Genomic DNA, 21,420 nt, shown 5'->3' with positions numbered 1-21,420 from the left:
ATGGGGCCAATCACTGATCCCCAAAAATGAAGGAAACCGGCACCAATTAGTGCATGTCTACAAGATACCCCTGTTACAGGTGCAGCCATTGGCAGCTGTTGTGCAGCCATAGTCTGCGCAGTGAAGGCTATGAGAGAATTTAGGTGGAGAGTGGTGACAAAAACAATATATTTTTTTTTCTTTTGAGAGTCACTTTTTTGCTCTCCCTTGTGGCATATTTTACAATCCCCCCCCCCCCCCAAAAAAAAAAATACACAACAGCAGCTGTCAGTCATCGTTAAACATGACGTAAAGCCATGTTTCTAACTTCTTATAACTAATAAAAACAAAACTTTTCAGAAAAAAAAGGGACTTCAACACAAGGCAGCCAAATGATATCTTCAAATCACCACAACAATTGAACATGAGAAACATTTCCATGAGGTGTATTAATTTTTTTAAAGTTTGACCACAGCCCATCTGGAATGACTGGAGAGTCAGGTTTTTTTTTACCCATACTGCAGCCAGCCACCAGGGGGAGCAGTTTTTGTGGCAACCTGACTTTTTTATACAGTCTATGGTTTCCACCATAGACTGTATAAAACATGGACGCAGTCTCACCGACGTCACCTGTCTGCTTCTGAAACTGAAAATGATGCACATCGGCTCTAGCGGCCATGTTGGTAGTGGCAAGGGCTTCGCCTACAGCCACAGGGCGCTGGCCGTCATGTGACCCTCAGCTGTGCCTCTTATTGGGGGAGCTCACGATCTCAATATCCTCTGAACGGCCGCGTTAGAAAAAAATTCACCCCCCGTACAGTGGAAGTAAAATTAGCGACTCAGACAGGGGACGTTTTTGAACCAGGCTGTAAATAGGTTAATTTCTGCTTTGAAAATGGCTTTTTTTTGGCTTGGTGTGTTTGTGACTTCCTGTACTTTAGGAGCCAGCCTCAAGCGAACACTCCAGAAACAGCAGATTTTAGCACTTCAGCATTGTCTCATATTCTCAGACCGGAGGATGCTGCTTGGTTTCCACCAACAAAGCCCAAACTCCAGGCACTAAAAATTGGTCCTTAGCAAGCACCAACTCTTTGCTGGGTCAGAACCAAGCACCGACTAAGTCAGGGGTTGGTACATTAGCTTTGCACCTGCTTTCAAGTTAGCTCTTTTTTATACATCCAAACCTTTAGTGGACCAGTGGCTCAGTCTGTTACAATATGCAGCGACGTACTGATGTTTAAGGTGACACAGTAACATGGCTCCAACCTGGCTCCTTGCTGATGGAAAAAACCAAACCACTTCTTAAGTGGTTTGGTTAACGTGATTACAACCAACTAAGCACTAGCACCGAACAGCACCTGATTTTTTTGATGGTAAAGGGGTAAAAGTGCCTTAAAGTCTAGAAATGATACTTTGTCAACTATCTAGTGGAGTAGTTTTGATTTTCTGAAGGGAAAAAATTCAAATCAAAGTATCTCCAGGCATGCCTTTGTAATGGAAAAGCAAAAGAGAAACATTTTTAGAGATCTTCTTTCATGCACTGTAAAAAAACATCTTTTCTGATTGGATGTAATAGTCTCATCAAAGAGCTGTGATGGAAAAAGATGGAGGCAAAAAAAGGGAAAAGGCAAAACATCATCCAAGCTGCCTCTGGTGCTGCAAAAATAAAAGTCAGCCAAAGGTCGAATCTTGTGGTGAGATGTCTGGGAAAGCGCATCTTTCAACTCGAATAAAAACTGTTGACACTTTTGAGGGCAGCTCTGTGATTGAAGGAGAGTGTGGCAATCAAATGTGAAGAGACAAGTAGAGGTCCTAACACTTCTCACACAAACAGAGGTGACTGCAAAGTTAAATCAAAGTTAATGCTTTAAAATCCAAAGAGAAGAAAAGAGCAGCCTGTAAAACCCACATAGCAGAGCATAAATCATCTGTAACTAGACATTTTCATCTTTTTTAAAATGCCGTGATTTTAAATTCTTCTTTAGAGTTCTGCCTCTCCACATTTGCTTCATTACAATCCCTTTTTCCTTTTAAGGATTAAGTGACTCACTCCCCAGCTGGTCAAAAACTCTGCCTCCGAGCACAAAACAATGAAAAAAATGGAAATCCTGTCTAAAAAGATTAATCTACTTTACCTTGCCTCAAGAATAAAAGGATAAAAATACATTATTTTTATATTTCGGATTTCAAACTCACTCACCAGCCAAGAAGCAAACTCTCCAGAGTCCTGAGTGGAGGCTCATGCGGATCTCGGTGCTCTGGTTGAGGGGAAGGATGACGCCCTCCTCCAGGTAGAGCCAGTAGTCGGTGCTTACAGCGATCCCCAACAGGCCCAGGCCGCAGACAGCGAACACGCTGCTCAGCAACGTCAGCGCTTTCCTGCCACATAAGCTCATACCACAGCCTCAACAGCAGAGGGGGCGCCACCGGCAGAAAGAAGAGCTGAGGGGATGAGAAAAGGGAAAGGATCTTAATGAAGCTCATCAAGTTTAAGTGATCAAGGGAATTGTTACGAAATTTACTGAGGTAAAGGTACGATAAAAAAACAGCAAGTGCCGGAAAAAAAGTGCTGGGGTCATCAACTGACCATGTTTACTGTGCAGCCACGCCCATCTGTAGGGTAGAGTTAAGGTTAGTGTTTCGATGTAGTCTCTATAACAGTGGTTCCCAAACTATGGCCCGGGGGCCGGATACGGCCCGCCTCCTTGTTTTGCCCGGCCCCCTGAACAATACCAGAGGTGCATTGTGACTTTTTTTTTTCAGTCTGGCCACGTGATCGAGACTTACACATGCATAGAACGTAACTTTCTATTCCACCCTTCTGCAGTTTGTGCCTTATCTGAAATCCCTCCCTTAGAAAAATACTGTTTTACAACAATACTGGTAGTAAAATGTATTATGCTGGTAGGTGTTGTATCACTAGTTCGGTTTCTTAGCCTGGTTGCCTTCTGGTTTTCACAGTGAAGTTAATGAGAGAGCTGCAAACAGTGGTGTCTACAAGAAAGTTGATATTTCATGGTCTTTTTTTCTGTGAAAAACCTGAAAATGGTTATTTAGTTACTACTTATTTCACAAATAGTGTTATATGTTGCATTAATAGTGTTATTATTTATTTTCTGATTTTTTTTCCTGTCAAGATCCCAGAAAGGGTTAATAATATTTGGTTATGTGTGGCTTTCTGGGAAACAATAAATATTTACGTTTGGACACCTTCTGCGATTGTCACACTTTTTTTTTTACAAACTGACTCTGGCCCCCCTGTCAGAGGAGGGAAAAGTTGTTTGGCCCTGATGGGAAAAAGTTTGGGGACCCCTGCTCTATAACATCACCTATTCATTTTTGACACAAAGTTTTACAGCATTTTGATGACTGTCATCATATTAAAATTGCTGATTCACTTGAGGCAAGCCTCCAGCCTCCTCACTTTAAGCTACAGCATGTCTGTCCAGGAGTCATATCAGCTGTTCCTCTATTTATGCAAAACTAGTACCCTCAATATCATCCAAAGTGAGTTATTCAGATCAAAAAATATTTTACACATTGCTGCAAACATGTTTATTTATGTTGAAAAGTTGGGTTTTGTAATGGGTGTGTACTTGGTCTGCAGTACTTCCAGTGACGGCCTCAAGTGGACACTCGAGGAACTGCAGTTTTTTCGCACATTGGCTTTAACTAGCATCATTTCTCAAGGCAAGCGCTTGCTGCTTGGTTATGAGTCAAACATTTTTATTTAAGCATTGACCAAATGGTCAGCAACTAATGAGAAAAACTACTAAATCATTCCGCACCATTTCATACCGTACAATCTTAATGGGTCAAACTTCATTCCTCATCAAGGTACTTCATGAAAAGTTTGACGATCCAACAATTTTTTTTTTCCAAAGACCAGTTTAAGACTTTTTATGAATGTATTAAATTAAAGTAACAAGCAATTTGCTACTGACTTTAAGATCTATACTATACTTTTCATGTTTACAATACATCGCCACATTCTCATAACCAAATTGATATTAATGGTTTTGTTCAACAAAGATTTCATCATTTGATCCAGATGATCCAGAAAAGACATAAAGTAAAATTATAATCAATGCCTAGAGATTTGAAGATGTAAATTTTTTTTTTTTTTTCTGGCTGAAGATGTTTTTCAGGCAGTGGTCACAGATATCCACTACTGCACATCTTCAATTTATATTTATTTATTTATTTATTTATATTGAATAAAATGTATGGTGGATTTGTGATAAACTGTACTATAGATTAAAAGTAAGGGGTTTCCAAACTTTTGAAACCCTGAGTCGAGGTGCAAGAGAGCGACAACCACATGCTATAGGAAGACACTAACAGGCCAAACCAAAATCAGACAAAAGCTAACACAAAAAAGGCCAGAAACCTTTAATCAAGCTGAATGGTAACTTAGTAAGACAAGTAGCTACTGGCTGTCCTTAACACCATAAAATGATGCCATCTCTTTATTTTTTCGTATTTGGCCAGTTGTGTATAACTGCCATGGGTGCTAAAGAAAAGGGGTTACATCGCAGGTAAGATAAAAAGTGAGTAAAAAAAAAAATGTTCGCAAATGTTGCAGTGTTTGTCAAATTAATCTTGCCCCCTTTCAACTGTCATTAGCCTGACTTAACCACCTTGGGGGTCTTCAGGGACAATAAAAATATGGAAAAAACATTTTCAGTTTGTTGGTTTTACATAAAATTTAAACATTGTTTTTGTCTAAATTTCCACAATAATTGATAAAATATGCAATTGCATTTGCAAATTTTGATTTTGGAAGGTGTTAAAGTATCCTACCTATCAGTCTTACTACCTATCACCTGGAAGTTCCTTCAGGTGCAAGGATTTAAGCCTCCTGTGAATGACACAAAAAGCCCCCCATGAAAATATGATAAAAAAACAAATGATGTATCCCAAAACAATACTACTGCTACTACTACTGCTACTACTACATATAATTAAAAAAAAATAAAAAAAAAATAAAAAAAATAAAATAATATAAAATAAAATAATAATAATAATAATAATAATAATAATAATAATAATAATAATTATTATTATTATTATTATTATTATTATTATTATTATTATTAATAATAATAATAATAATAATAATTATTATTATTAATAATAATAATAATAATAATAATAATAATAATAGGTTATAATAGAGGTTAAAGAGAAATGTGAGGCAAAATATAGAAATATAAAAGGCAAAGAATCATTGCCAAATAAAGGATTGGAAATGTCTGTAAAATAAAAGCAACACAAGATTTAAAAAAAATTAAAAAAACAACACAAAAAGAGGTTTAAGATCCTGTCCATGCCGCTGTGAAAGAAAAAAATAAAAATAGAAATTAAATACAAAAATGAAAGTACAAATGAATGGTGTACTTGGCATTGGAACCATGATCTGGCAGCAAAAAACACAAATTAACGTCGACGCCAAAGTGTTTCATATGAGGATCAAGATGAAAATGAAGAAACTCTTTCCTCTCATCACATTTTCACAGCTGCAGTGTGACTGTGCACTGAGTTTTCTGTATAAACAACAGTAAAAGAAATCCAGTTTGAGATGTCAGTCATAAAAATGGAAAGCATTCACTTTATCACGGCACAACAGAGAACCACTTCCTTTTAGCTGATTAGAAATCTGGGTTGGATCCTCCCCACCCCGAGCCTCTCATTAGAATCTGAATGGCCACATCTTTTCGGGCTGAAGGCTCAGCTGAGCAAATCTAGGGGGAAAAAGTTAAGAAGTTTCTCATTGGCTGCCCTAATTGTGCCCTCAAGTAGAAAAAAGAAGAAAGAAACGCAGCAGTGTGACCCGTAGGTTGGATGATGCCTGAAAGATGAATTTGCGAATGAGCACGTTCAGCTTCTGCTCCAACATGTCACCTAAAAATCTTTATATCAGCTGTTAAAACACAGCGCTGCTGCATATAGACGCTCTTCACCATTGCAGATGGTGTACAGTATGTGTCAGCATATGAATGTTCTCTGCTCCTCACACAGTTAATGGATCTGTTCACATGGCAGCTGATGCCCACATTTGCCGGAAGCTGGAGTGCTGTGGAGCTGTGGAGCTTGGCATGGGAAATGTGTTGAAAGGAATTGATTTTACATAATGAGTTCTCAGCGGGTTGCCACATTGAGCACCCACTGGGGGACTGGAAAGAGTGAGTGAATACATGATTATGGGATTCTGAGCTTTTGCTAAGAATCGTGCCAGTCGTGTCCTTTTGTGGATCGTCTGTTTCTTTCACGACCGGGCGTAAAAGCCTCAGTGGAGCGGAGATTTACATCTGTCCGCCTGAAGTGTCTCAACAGACAGAGCAGTGATGAAGTGTGGCACGCATGGTTATACATACATAGAGAGAGGAGAAGCAGCAAAGGCATCAACAAATGGATGGTTATTAAGTGGAGCTTGTTAAGATAAGATTTGTATGGGAGGAAACATTGATGTGTAAAATTTAGAAGCAAAAGAAGCAGTTTGTTTGTTTTAAGCTATCTAAAAGCATTCACATCAGTTAAACTCAAACTTAAATTCAAAACCTGACGTATCATAATTTCTCATTGAATAACTTTATTTACAACAGGATTCTGAATCAGGTTTCTTTGGATTCTCCATGAATGCTTAGAACTTTGAGAGAGGGTATTTCGCTTTTCCATCATTTAAGTATGGATAAAAAAACTAACAAAGCTGAATGTTCAGACCAGAGATAGACCGATATGGATTTTTCCGTGCCGATACCGATACCGATTATTTGTAGTCAAGGTGACTGTTAACCGATATTTGAAGCCGATATTAGTTTGCAGTCAAAATGCAAATTCCGATGTCAAAATTTTTAACAATACAAACTCCAACACTTAACTTCATTCAAATATCTTAAGACATGAGTTTACTAAACAGCTCCCAAGCTCAGCAGCATGTTTTACAAAGTTTAATGAAAACTTAAAAGAATAAATAGCTTAAGTTTTTGGGGATGCACGATATTATCGGCACAATATCGGTATCGGCTGATAAAAGCTTAAAAACTCGTTTATCGATAGCGGCAGATATGAAAATTTCTGCCGATATGCACAGCTGATATTATTATCATTATTATCATTATTATTATTTTCCATCTGAAAAATAAGCTCCTTAAATAAAATGTAGCACTTCATTTATTTGCACTGCAGAGCTCTGTGTCTGTCACCAGGTTGTTACAGTAGCTCTAAAATAATCAAATGCAACTTGGTTATGTTTAAAAATGCATTGTACATTTAAAGTTCATGTGATCTAAAGAAATTATTTTTCTGTATTTCAATACTGAATGTCTTGAGTTTGAAAAAATAACACATTTCTTATTTATGGTAAAATCAAATGTTTTTTGTCTTGTTTTATGTGTGTTTCTTAAACAAATAAGACCGTCACAGTAAGAGTAACATATAAATTCCAGTACAGGATAGACTTAGCTTTCTTTACAGTGAAAAAAACAAACAAACTTGTGATTATCGGTATCGGCCAAAAGGGGTTTCGATATATCGGCATATCGGATACCGGCAAAAATCCAATATCGTGCATCTCTAAAAGTTTTCCATAGTAAATAAAGTTTTCCTAAATCTCAATGTAACTGCAATAACTGTAATAACTGCTCTACTGATTGGCTGTTTCCCAAGCCATGGCTCTGCTTGTAACCAATCAGATGGTACTGTAGGTGGGACAGTGCTGGGGACTGAGTAGTGACTGCAGACAGCGGAGCAGCTGCATTAGTGCCACAACCACACAGTTTTGAATTAGTTTCTTATTGGTCGTTGGATTACAACAAAGTCTGATGCTGATATCCCTCAAAATGCCAAATATCGGCTCTGATAATCAGCCCGGTTGATGATCGGCCTATCCCTAGTTCAGACTAAAGACTCGTCTCTACCAAGCGGTCAAACATAGATCAGTACAGTTTGGTACGGGTTGGATCGCTAAAGCCTGATCCTGATTGCGTTTCCACAGTCGTGCCCCCTTCTTGGTAGCCAGCATGTATGTCAGATGCAGATAACCACATTAGCTTTGTAATAGCGTGATGCAGTTGCAGCATGACACAGTGTACCCTGCTAATAAATCGAATGAAGAAGAAAATGCAAGACAAACAAAGAGTCACAATGGGAGACATCCAGCAATGCATCTTCTTTGTGATTGTCATGTGGCTTTCTGCTGCGCAATCAAGCTTTTTTCAAACTGCTCCCCCTGGTTTGCAGCCACTGTCACACGCTAAGTGACTGTTCTTTCCATCAATCACCATCTGGGGTAGGAGTGGTATTTCTGGCACCCCAACAGAAGGGTACCAAAAATTGGGACAGTAGGGGTCGATAACTTTGGGACCTGCCTTGGTTTTAGTCAAAGGAAATGCTACAAAATGCGTGTGGTACCGAGATGAAGCTAACTGAACCACTTGTTAAAAACAGGGCTTTCATTACAGGGCCCAACTGAGCTTCAAACATTATAGGGTTAGGTGTTAATTATTACCACTATCATATGGGAAGTGACAGTTCTTCTGACCAATCAACGGACTGCAGTGTTTCTAGCTCCACCTTCTGGGGTCGGCTCGTAATGTCTGGCACCCCAACAGAAGGCTACCAAAACCTGGGACAGTAACGAGATGAACCGAACTGGACTGCTCGATGGAAACAGGAAACGTGTGCACTTTGTCAAACCTGTTGAAGAAATTCCTTAAATGTGTCTAGAAACTGATCAGAACATTTTTTCTATAGATAGCACGAGATTTCCACAAGATCTTGACTTGCTGAAATGATGAGGTCATCACATAAGGCTCTTCTAACTGGCTTATGACACCATGTAGGGGTGGACCTCAAACACCAAGGTCCGCTTGTGGCTTTGTCCCTGACAGGCCTTCAAAGGGCTGACCAATCAGAGGATTTGTGGAGGGGGAGCCTTAAAGGGACAGACAGAGGCTGAAATGAAGGTTTTCTAAACACTAAGGTGAGAAAATTAGTGATTGTTTTGACCTGCAAACTGTATGAAGACACTACAGAGGAACTGGAGTGACAGTGTAAAGGATAAAAAAGCAAAATACCCCCTCTTTAACCATTTCAGAAGCAATCCTTAGATACTTCTGTTGATACTTGCTGATGAGTTCATGTCAGATTTTCACAATGTGGTCATCTTTTTGGTTATAGCTACTGCATCAGTATTTCATAACCATGTATGTCTGTATATTTGTAATGAGGATTTCCTTTTAAGCGTGTATGTTTATTGATATATCCCTGCCAAAAGTGGTGAAAAAAGTCAACATGATAAGATGAAAAAATAGCCAAGAGAGTTGTAGGGAACACGAGAGAAAGTTAATGTCTTTCCAAATCTTCTATGGTTTAAGAAGTGATAAGGTCTTTTTTCCTGGGTATTGTCGGAGTTAATTCTTCTTTGTACATAAATGAGAAGATCTTTCATCTCCAGACCTTGTATGATTTTCAGCAACAGCTAGAGAAAAAATTTGGTTTGCTGTTTAAACTCTTGGACTATAAAGAAACAGGCAAAGAACATGGTTATGAGAAATAAAGGTGGAGAGGTCCATCAACCCTGACCGTTTTATCCATGTACCTGTATTTTCAGACCACTCCAATTCAACATGGACCTGATTGGGAGTAAATGGTAGCATGCATGCATAAGCAATCAGAGTTCATTTAAGCCCAGTGGAAAGGAAATAGTGACAAAGGACTCTGAATAATCACCATCTATTCTCCACCAAACTACAATCAGTGGTCAGTGGACAAAAACTACGCCAGAGCTCTATTTTTAGACATTTACCGCTTAGCTACAACCAGTGGGTGGTTCATGCTTTCCATGTATAGCTCTGCTCATGTTCCTGCCTTCAATCACAATGATGGATTGAGTGTACAGGATAAAAAAAATCACATTTTAAAATGGTGTTGAGAGAAAGAAAGAAGGGGCTACTTGTGATGATAATTCTACAGCAAAACAGGCAAGAATGTGTGACAGTATTAACCGAAGTTAAAAGCCATATGATGTGTTTCAGTTTGAATTAATGCTGCTCATGCAAGACTGAAATCAAAGTGTCTTCCTGAAGACCTGATCATGGATGCAGCATGCTTCACTGTGCATCCTAAAAACTATTTGTACATACATTAGGCTACGAGAAGAGTAGCTTTGGTAAAATTAAACCAATTGTTGGTCAAATCAAGCAGCAAGAGTGAGTCTGTGTGTGTTATGGTCTGTTGAAATGCATTAATATGCAGCACTATCAGCTAGTTTTGGTCTCCTGTTCCTTTTAATGTATGTATTTCAGGTAATGTGTTTTAGGTACCAGAAGAAACTCTCCTCTGTAGCATATCAGTCCACATAAACATACTAACTAACACTCCCAGATTGAATTTTCTCCCGATTTTCTCCAAATTTTTTGTGTTGGTATTAAACCCCCCAGATTCTAAATCCAACTGTGGGATCAATATATGGTATTGGTGCCAGATATGGTGATTATTGGAGGATTGGATAGCATCGGGTTTCGATACGTGATCGGGACTGGTTCAGTTTTCATGTGTTTTCAGCACTGTAATGCTTTAAGGCTGTTGTAAATCAAACCATGTTGCAAACATGTCAAATGTGTGGGACTACTTCACTTTGGAAAGCGATGAAACTAAAACAGGGTGTTGCAACATTTGTAAATAGGGATGCACGATATTATCGGCACAATATCGGTATCAGCTGATAAAAGCTTAAAAACATGTTTATCGGTATCGGCAGATATGAAAGTTTCTGCCGATATGCACAGCCGATAAGTTGCTATTCAGTTAGAATTATTATTATTTTCCATCTGAAAAAAAAGCTCCTTAAATAAAATGTAGCACTTCATTTATTTGCACTGCAGAGCTCTGTGTCTGTCACCAGGTTGTTACAGTAGCTCTAAAATAATCAAATGCAACTTGGTTATGTTTAAAAATGCATTGTACATTTAAAGTTCATGTGATCTAAAGAAATTATTTTTCTGTATTTCAATACTGAATGTCATGAGCTTGAAAAAATAGTACGTCTTATTTATGGTAAAATCAAATGTTTTTTGTCTTGTTTTATGTATGTTTCTTAAACAAATAAAACCGTCACAATAAGAGTAACATATAAATTCCAGTACAGGATAGACTTAGCTTTCTTTACAGTGAAAAAACCAAACAAACTTGTGATTATCGGTATCGGTATCGGTATCGGTATCGGCCAAAAGGGGTTTCAATATATCGGCATATTGGATACCGGCAAAAATCCAATATCGTGCATCCCTATTTGTAAAGTGAGTGTTCCTCGAGGAGATACCAAAAGGGCTTATTTTAATACATCAAATATAATTTATCATTACGACAGAATCACCCAATGGAGTACAGGGTTTATCAGAGAAAGGTAATGCCTTTGAATCAGCAACAGCAAAACATATAGTAAAAAAATTGGATCGGAAGTCAAAAAACTGTATTGGGACATCCCTAAAAAATACCACTTTTTTTTTATAAATGACTGGCATTTACAAACCATTTGTTCAATCCAAAAACTGAAAGAACTGGCGCAATCTTCAGATTCTTAAGTTTCCGAGGGTACCCGAATGTATCACAAGTGACATCTGAGAATTCACAGAAATTAAACCTACACCCACCAAGGTAAAAACCCTTCATTTTGCGTTAAAAAATGATACCACAGTGAGTTAAAAAAAAAAAAATCAAAATTAGTAGATTATTTGAATGCAGTGCCACCACCAATATGTTTACTATGTTCCATGGGCTTGAGTATAACTGATTTTGAAATGTTTTTAAGGATAAATTTGGAAAATAAATCAGTTTTTTTCTTTCTTTCAAATGGTTTATACTTTTTGAATATTGAGACAGAAGCAAAATAAATTACAAGCTGTGGTGAAAGATCTCAGAGGTGAACAAATAGTCCAACTGCTCAACAAGAGATAACAGTCTCTCCAGTGGGCTGGAACAGTAAAATCATAGTGTCATGATCTACATATAATGATAACTCAAACTGTCTCCCTTTATTTTAGTGTAAGAAAGCACATCCTGAAAATCTTCACATTTAATGAAAAATCTTTTAATAACAACACTATAAACAGCTAAAATGGGAAAAATGAAGGAAGTATTGTAAATGTATAAAATTTGTACATAAAACCTTTGCACTGAAGCTTCTCCTCTCTTATTTCATACTCTGCCAAGTCATCCTGCAGGCCGTATGTTTGACGCCCCTGATCCACAGTCTGTGCAGACATCAAGTGAGACATATGCAAACCACAGCAAGAGTAAAGGGCACGTCATCACCAAAAGTAGGACACCCCTCGTCTGTTTACTTTGTCAACATCTGACTCCTGCCAACGGTAATTAAAACGTCCCACAGCTAAAAATACACTTTCCATAAAAACTTGGATTCCTAACAGGAAGAGTACATTAATTGCTGACATCCAGAGTGATCTGTCCACCTGTGATTGATCAGAGGACAGGGCACAGAAACATCAAAATACTTTTAAAGATTAAGACCACATGTTCTGTGTTGGGAATAACAGAGTTACTACCGCCCTTGCTTTTTCCCAGGGGCAAGAACTCCAATTACTATTTCAGACATTACAACATTACCGTTGTAACAGGAGCTACAAATACATTGTGTTTTTTTCCTTTTAGATTGTCCTTTTCCAGATGTCATCTTGTCAGCTCAAAGTGAGGTCACCACAAAAACTGCTCCCCCTGGTGGCTGGCTGCAGTAAAGGTAAAAAAATCCATCTCTCCAGTCATTCCAGATGGGCTGTGGTCAAACTTTAAAAAATTGATACACATCGTAGAATTGTTTCTCAAGTCTGATTGCTGTAGTGATTTGAAGATATCATTTGGCTGTCTAGTATTCAAGTCTTCTTGTTTTCTGATAAGTTTTGTTTTCATTAGTTATAAGAGGTTAAAAACAAGGCTTTACGTCACGTTTATCGATGATTGACAGCTGACGCTCTTGTGTATTTTTTTCAAGGATAGTAAAATTTGTCGGATCAGGAAGTGATCAGACTCTCGAACAAAAATATTTATATATATATATATATATATATATATATATATATATATATATATATATATATATATATATATTATAATATAATATTTGTCATCCGGCCTCACTCACAGTCTCTACTGCCCAGACTCTGGCTGCACAACTGCTGCCAATAGCTGCGCCTGTGTGGGGGGTATTTTGGCTTTAAAACTGTACAGTGGTCTTTTCTCATGACAACTTTTACCAAATTGCAAAGTGACAAGTTTTAGTGGTATGGAACCACGCTGCCCACTCTATATACAGTCTATGTGTATAGACCAATAAGTGATGATGGTAAGCTTAAGGTAGAGTAGATTCATGATGAGTCAACCAGTGCACACTGCAAAGCAGTGCTCTGTTCCATAACAGAGCTCATAACTCTAATAACTTGTTTGTTGAAATGAATTGACATGTAAACACCAATAACCCTTTTTTAAAACCAGAATAAGCTCATATTCCCATTGTTAAAACCTGAAAATCCACCATGAGTTATTCCTTTTCTAACCCAAATATTCGGCCATGCATACGCCTATCAGAATATCCCCATCCAAAGAAACATTAATTGGTGTTCTGCGCATGTTCTGATCGCAGGGAATCTTGATCTTTTGAGCCAAAAGACAGGCAAAGCGAAAATGACGCTCATTGGGTCATGACGTTTTCTGTGTGGCAAAATGTTGTCCTTGTGTTGCTATTCTGATAGCCATTCGGGATCTTCGGGATAGCCATTGACTTCAATGGAAACTTATCTGATCTGGTGAGGATGGAGTGGAGACGGACTGTAAACACATCTGGTGTATTTCAGCCATTACAGGCAAGAATATGAAAGTACGGTGAACACTATCTCCTGCACAAAAATCTGAATTCTTTTACATATTTAAAGGTTTTTCAAAAAAGTAACAGTAATTACTCTCTCCTGGTAACTAATTACATTTATGGAGGAGTAATTTTGTTATTAATTCAATTACTATTTTGGAAAAGTATTGAGTACCTATAAAAATTAGGCCAACACTGCTCATGTCAAAGTGAGGGGACAGTCATAACTACTGATGTGGCTGAAATAAAACACCACCAATTCCAGCCGTAGGTGCCTCTGCAAACAACACAGCACGCTTAGTCCTCACGAGACCTCTGAGTTATTTATATCAAGCTACTGCTAAATGTTATGAACATGCTTGCTTCAATTTTTTTGCCTACAAGCTCCAATTATTTCCCTCAATCTAATTCTGGAGATGCCTCTTAATGCGCACGGACCAAAAAACAGAGTTGCTCAAGCCAAATCCTGATGCAACACATCAACAACTGGCCAACAGCAGCAGTAGAGATGTTAAATGAGAGAATAAACCAGCAATTTTTCCTGTAATCTTAAATTTTGGTATGAAATTAATGAACATGAAGCCAGTTTTTCCACACGTTTTAACACTCCAACACTCAGACCCATAATGTAGGAGGTGATCGCTTCAGTCACCCTTGAGACTCTCAAGCAAGCCAGCATCAAAAAGCAGAACATCTCTCTTCTGTCATGTCAGATCAGTTTAATTGGATGGGGCAGCTCTGGATAAAGCCAGAGTCTTTCATGCTTCTCCAAACGCTTTTCCCTTGTGTCTTTTGGCAAATGGCTTTGGCGCCCAGCTGCCATCTCCTGAGTGCGCCTTCGTTCCATATTGTCCTGAACGTGTGCGGAGTGCGTCTCAGCCAGCTCGCTCTTTAAAAGTTATATCTTCTTGTGTTTATTCATGAGACATTTAGAAAACAGGCTGTAAATCAACTAACAGGATTTCAATAGTTATATCCCCGGCTGGAGAAGCATGTTGGTCCTGAAGCTTTTCATTCCACAGAGATGTTTTCAGCAGAGATGAAAGGCTGCTCCTTTAATCTGATCAAATATGAGTAAATGGCACAGATGTGGTCTAAAAGGTTTCAGACTCTATGAGTGCCATTACAACCCACAGCAACAGCACTTACATCCATTTTCTGCTGTGTGTTTTGAGAACAAGTCTCGCATTTATGAGTGCTTGAACTTGGTCCTGTTGCCATGAAATGCACCACATACAGGCTCCTAAATTAGTGAAGCATAGATGTACAGACGAGACAGAGCCAAAACAAAATTGTGCATCTTATATGAGAGGTTACAGAGGGAGATATAAGGCACAATAGGGTCTACATTTGGCTGTAAGATGTTAAATAATTGAGACTGTCAGCTGTGATCACCTGGGAGCTCTTTGTTTACTGTTTCAGGATATTTCCTTCAAGGTGTTCGTCGGTGAATGTGAGCTACCTCTGAAAACGCTGGAGTGAAGACAAAAGAGTCAGGCAATGTTACAAGAAAAAGTTACATTAAGAATATTACATTTTTTTCCCATTTGGTAGCGTTGACTAGAGCCTGACATTTTATCTGGATGGGAGTCAACTTTACCATTCTTCATGGGTTTGGGACGGTACAGGATAAAATGTAAACTCGAGCAGACAGGAGCAGAGACCAGTCTGGAAGCTAGAATGTAATATGTGACGTGTCGCCGTTTTTGTAGTTTATTTCCAATAAGCCTACATTGTAACACAAGTGAAAAGAACTACACTTCCCAGAAGCCAACAGTGCTACCGGACGCTGTCTTCCACTGGAATTCAAAAAAGAACAGCAATGGAGGGAGTAAACGCTGGCGCAGAATCCGATGAGCTAAAAACTAACGCGAATAAAGAAATAAAAACCTATCTATTAATCTGACAGAACAGGACAGCTCTCTCGCTTGTTGCAGTTTTTTTTTAACAATTAAAACATAAAAGTGTTGTCAAGGCTTACCAGTAACAATTGCTCAATAAATAAGTAAAGTTACACCCCAAATGTTTGGGTTTATTCCACCAAGGTAGGCATTTTTGTTTGGGTTGAGGCAATAATGGCTCCTAATTTGACCACAGATAAACTGAACCTGTTGCAAAATAATCTAAAAAAAAAGTGAGAGGAGAAAATCAAATCAAATTCAATGTATTGCCTAAAAACTAAAAGAATGGGAAAAATGGGAGCAGTATATTTCACACTTATCTTTTGGGCTGAAATAAATTACGCCACAGACATAAAGTTGGTCTTCAACACGACTGTCTGCTATTGGCCAAAAATGTAAACATGTGCGAGCCAACAGACACATGTCTCTTCAGATAATGTGCTGTACTATGTGTGTGTAAGTGGGAGATTTTCTCAGACGTGTTACTGGAAAGGAGTAAGAGAAGAGGAGGGGGAAGGAGGAGGGAAAGAGTGATGAGGATGAACCAGGCCATTGATCTCTTAATCAGTAGAATGACCTTGCCTCTGCACAGTGTAAAAACCTACTCTCAAACTTGTGAGACAAACTATGCGACTATAAAACCTTGTGAAGCAGTGACAGTACACAGAAACCTATAGTGCATGAAAATTGTGAAAAAACATCCTAAAAATACATCAGTAGCATGCTTTATGTGCACATTCTGCCGTGGGAAGCTATGATTTGGGGTCAGTTTTGGCGCCCTCTATTGGCAGCTATAGACTTCAAATCAGGGGTCCCCAAACTTTTTCCCGTCAGGGCCGAAGAACTTTTCCCTTCTCTGATGGGGGGCCAGGGTCAGTTTGTAAAAAAAACAGCGTGACGATCGCAGAGGTGTCCAAACTTAAAAAAATTATTGTTTCCCAGAAAGCCACACATAACCAAATATTATTAACCCTTTCTGGGATCTTGACAGGAAAAAAATCTGAAAATAAATAACAACACTATTAATGCAATATATAACACTATTTATGAAATAAATAATAACTAAGTAACCCTTTTCAGGTTTTTCACAGAAAAAAAGACCATTTCTTGTAGACACCACTGTTTGCAGCTCTCTCTAATTAACTTTACTGTGAAAACCAGAAAGCAACCAGGCTAAGAAACCGAACTAAGTGGTACAACACCTACCAGCACAATACATTTCACATCAGTATGGTTTTAAAACAGGATTTTTTTTTAAGGGCGGGATTTCAGATAGGGCACAAACTGCAGAAGGATGGAATAGAAAGTTACGTGCATGTGTAAGTCTCGATCATGTGGCCAGACTGAAAAAAAAAAAAAAAAAAATCATAATGCACCTCTGGCATTGTTCAGGGGGCCAGGCAAAACAAGGAGGTGGGCCCTATCTGGCCCCCGGGCCGTAGTTTGGGGACCACTGCTTAAAATCAAGGTTTTAAAGGGTGTATGTTTTATGTTGATTGTAGTTGCTAAACACCCCACCCCCATAATAAAAACTCGCATTTGTTTTGGAAGCAGATCTTCTTTTTAACTCTACTTTTCCCAAAGTGCAAAGCGATAAGGTAATTATTTGTAGTTTAAAAGGTGACAACAACCAAACTCTGTAACTCAGTTTTAGGGATGGGTACCAAATTAGGAACTTTCATAGGTACAGACCAAATTCTGTCAGCACCAGGTATCGATTCACGTAGAAAAAGTACCATGTTTAGGTACCTAAACGCATCCTTGTAAATGTGAGGGGGTGGAAGAGAAGGAAATTTTCCATACAGTAAATCAACACAGCATTGCAAGGTTATATATTGAAGAATAAATATGTTAAATTGAGGAAAATATATATATTTTTTAATTTTAAAAATGATATTTTTTTACCACATAAACACAAAAAAGTACCAAAAATTGGTATACCAATATCGTTTGCTTAGTACCGGGCATTGGTACCGTATCTTTTCAAATGTGAAAGGTACCCATCCCTACTCAGTTTGTAGTTCAGTGTCCAGACAGTGAGCAAACTGTCTGTTATTCTAGACAAACTATGTATAAATTTGTCTTTGTCATTATATCTCATTCAACTTTGAATACAGCGCCCAATGAAACCATATTTATGTAAATTTTGTATGAAATTGTTTGTTTACTTTGGCAACAATGCTTTTCCATTCATGCCAATAAAGCTTTCTTGAATCTTGAATCTTTTTAGTGTTCCTCACAGCCCGGTGCTCTGATACGTGTAAATCGTATACGCTGAAGAATGGATATGTTAAATTGAAAAACTTTGAGATTTTATTATTAAACATGTTAATATTTCTTACCACAGTAACACACAAAAGTACTGCAAAGTGGTACCATTGAGTACTGATACCAATTAAGGGAACCGGGCATCGATACCGTATCGTTTCAAATATGAAAGATACCCATCCCTAGTCCTACCAGTGCGCATCTACCAACTCCAACCTCACCAATCAGAGCTAACGTAACCTCACTCTTCATTTTATTGATAGACTCTCAAGTTTGAACAGACCACTGCAGAATAACTGCTGACTGTGGGTTGGAATGAACATTAGCACAAACAGTTTAACCTGTGTTTTAGCCCATGCTCTATCGCTTTCCTGTTTAGCTTTCTTCTGCTCCTTTTTCTTTTTTTTTCCTCCTGTGAAAATCCAACCTGACCTCTGCTGCTGAAAAAGCAGCAGAGTACCAATTTTAGTGAACCAATTTTAGTGCTAATAATGTCATTTCATATCCAGGTTTTTGAGTAAACAAGTATAAAAAAGTGAGACTTCTTCAAGATTACTTGTAAAGTCCTCACAGTGCCTTTGATTCATATACCTGCTGCTTTGATTCTAAGTTAATTTCTCCAGATTTTAGAAACAGTTAAGAGTATCAATACCAAGGAAGACCATTTGCCAAAGCTACCAACACTTTTTCTCTCTCTTCATGCAGATCAGGATTGGTATTAGCAGGGACCCTGAAAAACCGATAGCATTCAGCCCCCAGACTGTGAACTGGCATTTCCACTAATAAGGACCTGCAGCTGAGTTTTCTTGATAGTCGGGAAGACGGATGAGTGAACTGTGAACAGTGGTGTTGCTATGTAAAGAAACAGGGATACTGGGGAGCTGGATGGAAGAAACCTGCGTGATTTTAACGAAAGGAAACATAGGGCTTAAAAGCCTTTGGTGGCACACTCTGAGCCTTTGAAATGGGACCATTATAACTGTATAATGTAATGCTGCACAGAGATGGGCCCACCAGAGATGAAAAGAATGAAATAGACTGACTGCCAGGAAGATGTAAAAATAAACGTGTTCAGCTTTTGCCAACATGGATTGAGCCAAACATGAAAGCTTGCAGCATCCTAATGGTAGCATCAGTCAAATGCATGTGCAAGAACACCAGCAAGGGTTAAGCCAGCAAACTTCAAAGTTAAACTTCTTTACATAAGTTTGTTTTTAACAATTTAGACTACAAACTTAAGAAAACAAAGCTCTCAAAAATATTTAGTTATATAAACTGCACAACTACAAAATGCCAGAAGTGTTTATCTCATCCCTTGAGTCAGACACAGAGGTCCGACCTACAATAAAACACCCACATACAGTGGATAACCTTAGACCAGAGTCTGTCTCACTGCAACTCGCAGCAGGCTGTAAACAGACAGAGGCCAGTCTGTACTGGACAGAGAAACCACTCTGTGCAGAATCAGAGAGAAATAATCACAGCCCACGCCATCCTGTGTGAGCCGGTGCTGTTATCATGTTTGTTTCACTGACCCACTGAGGAGACGACTGGATATTGGCCAAGAGAGCTGCAAAATAATAAATAAATAAAGAATAAAAAAACAGAGTGGGCTGGCTTGGATTGTTGGAAACAAGCAAAAATCCTGAGATATCGCAAGATTTTTCCAGCAAATGAAAAGAAAATTTGCAAAGACTTGTAGCTGCATCTGTATTTGTAAACAGCTGTTTTTGAGTCAGATGTAGGTCAGTGAATCCCACATCATCTACCTCTTCTATCTTTCATGTCAGTGGGAAAAGACCGTCAGGAAGTCTTCTGGGGTTTGTTTGACTCCATCAGCACTCAGAGTCAGCCTCTGCCTGTGCGCTCTAATCTCTGTCCACGGTGCTGAAGCGGTCACACACGTTCCCACGCTCAACACACACGGTCAATATTCACCGTAGTACTCCGAGCTGTTGTTCAGCAGGAGCTGGTGTATTGTAAGGAAACAGCTTCATAATGGTGTTGTTATGCGTCGTGGGCTGCGTAAAGTTATTCCTATTCCTATTTTCTGAAAGCATTTTCTCAAAGCCAGATGAGTGACATCACTTTATTGTGAAGCTATACACTCTCCAGAGCACAATACTTCCTTTATCTGAGCCTATGTTAACACGTAGGGCGCTGTTTTCAAGGATTGTACTGGAAAAAATCCCAAATTTGAATGTCTCTAACACCACACAATTTTTTTTTGTGCGTCAGACAATAAATTATGTCATATATGGTAAAAGAAAATATGGTATGGCACTCGAAAGCAGTGTCCCTCATTTAAAAAGGGAGCAGGATGTGATTATTATACTGTGTACGCCACTTTTACGCACATTAAATATGACTCAATGTCAAGTATGTCAATTTTGAGCAGGTGCTTTCAACTGGCTTTTATCAAAACACATAAAATGAAGCATTCAGTGATATCTAGAACCACAACCTTTCAGAAAAAAAAACTATCTCCTAACGTTATCTACAGACTTCGACGCGCACTTTGATAAACACATGATGAAAATCTGTTACCTTCACGAAGAAAGCTCGTTTCAGGACAGCACGGTTACTCCTCTTATCCTCGTCTTCCTGCTCTCGTTCCTCTCCGGTCGCTCACTCCGTGTTGTCTCTGCTTTGGCGCGCGACGATAAGTCTGTATGGCAGACGGGACCCGCGGCTCTGCTGCTCGCGCACCACTACTATTCAAGCCAGTGAGCGCGTGGCGTGTGGCACGTGGCGCCGAACACCGTTCTCTACCTCTCTTAAAGTGAAAACGGGAGAAGGTACTGCGTGCATATGACAGGAAAAACAACTCATTACATACGCTGATTTTATTTAAAGCACCTTTTGTGCCACTGGAATTACCGAAAAGAAGAAGTAAACAGCTTTAGTATTATATTATCACAGTTTATGATGCTCTAAAAATTGTTTGTATTCTGTCAAAAATGACTTGAAAAGCAAAAGAGAATGATATCTCAATATCTTAAAGCTACAAAAATTAAGCTGCAATTTCTCCATTTTTTTTCTTTTTCTTTTTTTAAATGTCCATTTAAATTTGATTATTTCTAAGAAGTGGCCGGTTAAAAATAATTAAAAAACAAACAAACATGCCAGTGCCCTCTTGGAAGCCAAAACACACAAGCTTAGCTACCCTCTTTGAAGCTAAAATGTGTGATAACTTGTCCTTTTGGTTAGCAAAACACACTTAACCGACCCCTGGGCTGGTTCAAACATATCAAACTGCTCCCTTAGGTGGTAAAACGGGCCCCAGGGTGCCCCTTTTTGGAGCAAAAATGTGTGTGAAGGTGCCCTCTTGGATGCCAAAACACTTGCTGAAGTGCCTTTTGGTTGGCAAAATACACTTAACAACCCCCCTTG

General features: G+C 38.7%; 1 protein-coding gene across 1 annotated transcript in view; it reads right to left on the bottom strand.

The window, feature by feature from the left end:
• LOC141787178 (voltage-dependent calcium channel gamma-5 subunit) overlaps positions 1-20,770 on the bottom strand; it is a 32,125-nt gene extending 11,355 nt beyond the window's left edge. The window contains exons 1-2 of the mRNA XM_074665462.1: positions 20,575-20,770; positions 2,180-2,421 (exon numbers count right to left, since the gene is read on the bottom strand). Of these exons, the coding sequence (XP_074521563.1) occupies positions 2,180-2,375 (196 nt within the window). The 5' untranslated portion in view covers positions 2,376-2,421; positions 20,575-20,770. The remainder of the gene's footprint in view (positions 1-2,179; positions 2,422-20,574) is intronic.
• Positions 20,771-21,420: the final 650 nt, after the last annotated feature.

The sequence above is a fragment of the Halichoeres trimaculatus genome, unplaced genomic scaffold, assembly GCF_033239565.1.
Source record: "Halichoeres trimaculatus isolate MK-OKI-2021-1 unplaced genomic scaffold, fHalTri1.1 fHalTri1_scaffold_2, whole genome shotgun sequence".
Classification (NCBI taxonomy): Eukaryota; Metazoa; Chordata; class Actinopteri; order Labriformes; family Labridae; genus Halichoeres; species Halichoeres trimaculatus.
This window is presented reverse-complemented; position numbering and strand designations above follow the sequence as displayed.